At 45.0% G+C, this 4,980-nt stretch overlaps 1 protein-coding gene across 3 annotated transcripts; it reads left to right on the top strand.

Annotated features, from left to right (window-relative positions):
- Positions 1–218: 218 nt before the first annotated feature.
- On the top strand, positions 219–4,103 carry linc.pou2af1 (lnc RNA pou2af1). Of its 3 annotated transcripts, none has more exons than XM_042226800.1 (5): positions 219–351; positions 1,937–2,037; positions 2,258–2,309; positions 2,754–3,049; positions 3,577–4,103. In XM_042226800.1, exons 1-5 carry the CDS (start codon positions 345–347, stop codon positions 3,919–3,921), a joined length of 801 nt encoding a protein of 266 aa, XP_042082734.1. In that variant the 5' UTR covers positions 219–344; the 3' UTR covers positions 3,922–4,103. The 3 variants fall into 3 exon arrangements, with proteins under 3 accessions (XP_042082734.1, XP_005937487.1, XP_014193948.1); XM_005937425.3 differs by having other exon boundaries at positions 2,255–2,309; XM_014338462.2 differs by lacking the exon at positions 219–351 and adding an exon at positions 1,725–1,810 and having other exon boundaries at positions 2,255–2,309.
- The last annotated feature ends 877 nt before the right edge of the window (positions 4,104–4,980 follow it).

The raw sequence follows: 4,980 nt of genomic DNA, 5'->3' as shown, positions 1-4,980 counted from the left end.
TGGATTTAATAGAGTGTTCATGCTTAGTGATTTTACTGAAAATCGATTTGAGAGAGTTGCCTCTGAATATTCAAATGGTAAGTAACGCGCAATCAAATCATTGTCAAATCATTGAGTTCTAGGGGTTTTAAATAGAGGGAATGGAGGGAGAAAATCTCAAACTAATATGTCACCAGCTCTATTACAATCATTCTGTATGCTCTGGCTCTGCTGTAAGACATTTGTGTTGCTATTTTTGGAGACTTTTGCAGAAATTTCGTTCTTGGCCATTTTGCTGAGGCAGAAAAGGACATTGTTGAGTCCCTCAGCTCTTCTCCAGGAATCATCTCTCCATCCCAGCCATCATGTCCGGTGAGTTTCACCTCGGATTTTCTTCAGGAAATCATTTTCTTGCATTTTTCCCTGTTTGGAAGACAAAGGAGGGGGGGGGGGTGTAATGTAGAGTTTATTGGAAATATTGAAAGCACACGATTTGTGTGTTTAAGTGGAGTGCTCACCCCCCATAAATGCCCACTTCTTCCCATATTTAAATTAAAGTAGAATGGGCTAGATTAAACTTCCACGTGTAGAATAACTTTAATGCCACCTGATTCCACCTGTTTGTGTAGCGTTCTCCACTCAAAGACTTCTCCAAGCTTCACTGGCGTTTATGGCTTTACTGTGTGTTATAGTTCTCCCGACTGTCGTCTGTCGACGCACATCAGGACGCGCAGATGATCATTTTTAAAGATCATTTTAAGTTTGGAAAAATTCAACTGGAAGTCTCGCGGGCTGTGTGGTCGGGCTGTCTGTGCGCAACAGGGTGTTCTGTGTGTTCGAGTGGGATGTGTCTGCCTTTCGTTTTGGCCAGCGTCTGCCACATTTAAGACAAATCATAAAGTAGCATTTCTCTGTATGAATATTTATCAGATGAGGTTTCATCTCTTAACACATTCTCTAAAATGTTCGCAGCCCTGAATGCTTTAAATATCGCCTTTAGGCCTAAATCGCCCGCACCTATACGAGGCGTTCTTTCACCGTATCTTAATCAAGCTTCAAGTAAGGAAGAAAAAAAACTGCCAATTACTCCCATTGCCTTTAACTGTCAGGCGTTCGTGGTGGGGGGCAGGGGTGATTTGAATAAAGTAACGGAGATTGGTGTAGAGCTCGGGGTTTTGAATTGTAAACAGCACCGGGCTGAAATCGCCTCGAAGTTTTTCCATAACGACCTGATCAAACTTTCACTAAGTGACCGCGCACGTGCACCACGCGGGAGACTCGTTTCCTTGAAAACTGCAGCGCTTCGATCCAAAAGCGCAGATCAGCGGCTCCTTCTAGTTTCGAAATTTTGTTCCGTTTTGGTCGCGGATCGCTTTGCTGACTCTTTGTCTGCGCGCTTCAGCTTTAACCTCATTCCACCGTGCCAGACAAACTTCTCTTTCATCTCCTCGCCTATTTTTATTTACTTTACATTCATTCGATCGTATATGCGTAATAAAATCTACTTACTTTAACGCGTTAAGAGCCGATTTCTTCTGCCTCTGACTGGGGCGTGGCAGCTCGGGGCTACAGGGTGCAGTGAAAACGTCTCCCGACCGGGAGGCTCCGGGGAGGGGATCAGCCGGCAGTAACACTCAGAAACACTGAGCGGTGGAAACGACCTTTACGCACCGGTGATAAAATAGGATCTTTGGATAATTCAAAGCACTTCGTTATATCCGTTATATTCTTTTACAAAATCTTAAAAGACAATCTTTCAGCAGTTTATTAGAAGGAAGCGACACTTCATGGAGCGATTTCAGTTTACTGGAAACAAAATAAGCTGTGATGTGTAAGAAATGCTTTGTGGTGCTTTACTGGAGGAGCAGGGAGAGGGAGGAGAAGAGTGCACGACTGGTTTAGTTTGCTTTAAGAGGAGATTACTGCGCATGAGTGACACACTGTGCTCTTCATTAAGATCAACTGAAGGTGTACCCGGGGGTCCGGGTGAAGATCACGGTCAAGGAGTTGCTGCGGAGGCACAGAGAGAAGGAGGCCAACAACAAGAAGCTTAATGCGGTAACTCCTCCCTCCCCCACGCCTCTTTACCCTTGTCCCCTGCTCTCAGTCTCACCTTTTTTCTGCTGAGAATACCGCTCTGTGCAAGCCTGCACCTGTAAATCACTGATAGCCCGTTTTATCAAAATAAGCCACTCAACTCATTTACAGGAAAACAGCCATTAATAATCTGGTATCGCCTCCCCCCTCCTCTGTATTTCTCTTTCTTCCTGATCAGCAGATACATCAGGCTTGCTTGGAACTACAGGAGCTTCGCGCGTCCACTTTCCAAAGTAGGTTTGTCCACCCAGTGTGCTAAAATACATCCCAGAAAGACACACATGCACTACAGCGGCCTGCCCTAAGCGTCACAGTCTGATGATCTTAATCAAGTTGTTTGTTTGTTTGTTTGTTTGCTTGCTTGTTTGTTTGTTTGTTTGTTTGTTTGTTTGTTTGGGGGGGTCAAAAATTCTGTAAAATAAACATATAAATATGCATCAATTATTGAGGACGCCTTTTTCAGTTGGACGGGGGGCAAGAGGCATTCAGATTTCAGAGGGGTGGAGTTCCACCGTGGTCTCTTAGACCACGCCCTTTCAAAGTGGTCGCAGATATATCCTGGTCCGTGATTAAATGATAGGCAATGATTAACCCAGAGCGTGTGGTTCGCTTGTTTTCATCGCATGTGTTTGTATTCTGGATATTTTCGGTCTGACTGTTACACTGAACCTCGGCAGGTGGCCATGTGGCTCCTCCTCCCTCTGTCCCCCCAGCTGAAGCCAGCAGCTGCGGGTCGCTGGCCCTCCAGCTTCGAGCCACCATCTCGTTTCCAGTCCCTGACAGCGCGTGCAACATCCAGATGCAGGAGTGCGGCATCCAGGTGCAGCAGCAGCAGCAGTTTGGGGATGTGATGTTGCCCGGCAACGGATACGGTGGTACCACCTACGACACCCCTCTGCCTCCTTTTCCAACCTCCCCTCAGCCTTGGTACCACGGACTGTCCTCAGATGCGGACTACTACGGCCAGGGGATGGTAGGTCTCAGCTGGCACCAACGAAACACCGTCATTAAAGAAATAATCAGAAACTGGGTTTCTGGGTAAACTGGATTTCTTAAAACTTTTGTGACAAAACGGAAAAATTTCCTAGTTTTTCTGTTTGTGACCAAAATTTAAAGATTGTTTTAAAAGCATTGATACGAGCAATAGCAATGCGTTTATTTGGAACAAAGGTTTGGTGTGGTGGCCGTTTATTTCCACAAACACTGTCAGTGTCTGCGTTCAGCATGTAGTGGATAGGTTTGTGTGGATATATTTGAAGGAGCTAGTCTTGCTTTGACTGTGATTACAGCTGTTTGTGTTTGATAAAATGATCTGTCTGGCAGGATAAACAGCTGCATGTCAGTTTTGTAAGCTGTCTGCACACAAATGAATGCATTAAATCAAAAACACCACTCACAAGTGTTCCTGGTGAGCCCTGGGCCTAGCTTTGGTTGGATGACCACCATGTGGCACACCTGCAGTCCTGCCCAAAGTAATTTTGATGTCCTCTTCTCTTTCAGGCCCCTTGCTCCTCATTGGAGTCACTGACTTTCTGCAACCCTGTGGATCCCAACACTTATTCCCCACAGGACTCCTTCTCTTCCTCCTCCTCCTCCTCATGCTATGACTCGCCCACCAGAATGGAGTCAAGCTTCAGCCCACAGCAATACCACTATCAGCACTGTGGCCCCCAGGAATATTACAGCTTGCCACACTGTTGGTCAGGCCAGCAGGAGAGCCCCCCCACCCCAGAATGCGCACCTTACTTTGCTCCCACAGACTATCCCCAGGTGTATCCTGTAGAAGACAGCTGTTTCCAGAAGGATTTCCCGCTGAGCTCTGAGATGTGCTACAATGCTTTATGATGAGACCGTGAACAGTATTACTTTGAATCCTGACTGTAAATACGATTAGGCTCAGTGAGGTTGTTTGCTTTGCATTTCACTTGGTCTGCTTTACTTTAATCAATTCATTTGTAATAAAAACTAAATGATATATTTTCATACGCTAATGTTTTGCTGCACAAAATAAAAATGTGTAAAAGTCAGCACTGTGCTTGTAATGTGCGCTTGTCTATTGCAGAGTTTCCACTGTAAAAGTTGGGATGTTTGCTTCAGCCAGCAGGTTCAGACTTCACCCTGTGAACATGCCCTGTAGCCACAGGTAACAAATAAAAGTGAAAAATGTGGGAAGAGTGTGAAAGTAAATATCACAGGCTGATAACATGTCAGGGCTGAACTGAGCTGTAACGCAACAATTGGAAATGAAGGCAAGGAAACGTCTGAGATTTGACTTTGGCCTGCAGGGCAGTATTTCACTGGGAGTTCAGAGATCAAAGGAGAACAGATTAACAGACAAGCCGATTCAGAGTGGCTGCAGCTCAGCTAACAGAGCAGGACGTCTGCTAATCAGAGGGTTGGTTTGGCTTTTTCAAGAATGCTTGAGCTCCGAGTTGTTGCGTAATGCTGGAGTCGCTGTGTGTGAATGAGACTGGTATTTAAAAAGTACTTTGACTCCTCAGACAGGTGTCAGTCCATTTATCTGATTTTTTCAACCAACTCTCAATAATTTCTCCAGACTGGGAAACAAACACTGTTGAAGCTGCAACCCCCTCCTATTATACTTACAGATTTTACATGGAGCTCAGCCAGTTTATTAGGCTACCTGTCAAAAAACAAGAAATTCAGTAAATGGACTGTTTTTCTACTCTGAGCACTCTTGTCCTGTTTAGTGCTTTCGATCTCACACACACACACACACACACACACACAATGTTAGAAACACAGCTACACTCCCACCAGAGCTAATGTCTTCGTGTAACTGACCAAAGTGGATTATTACACTTAATAGTCACTCACTGCTTAATATTTGCATTACCTCAAGTTTCCCCTTGTGCAACACTGAAGTAATGAATATTTAATAAC

Source organism: Haplochromis burtoni, unplaced genomic scaffold, assembly GCF_018398535.1.
Source record: "Haplochromis burtoni strain Fernald_Lab_line unplaced genomic scaffold, NCSU_Asbu1 Contig_228, whole genome shotgun sequence".
Lineage (NCBI taxonomy): Eukaryota > Metazoa > Chordata > Actinopteri > Cichliformes > Cichlidae > Haplochromis > Haplochromis burtoni.
The sequence above is the reverse complement of the archived record's forward strand: the minus strand, read 5'-3'. Positions and strand labels throughout refer to the sequence as shown.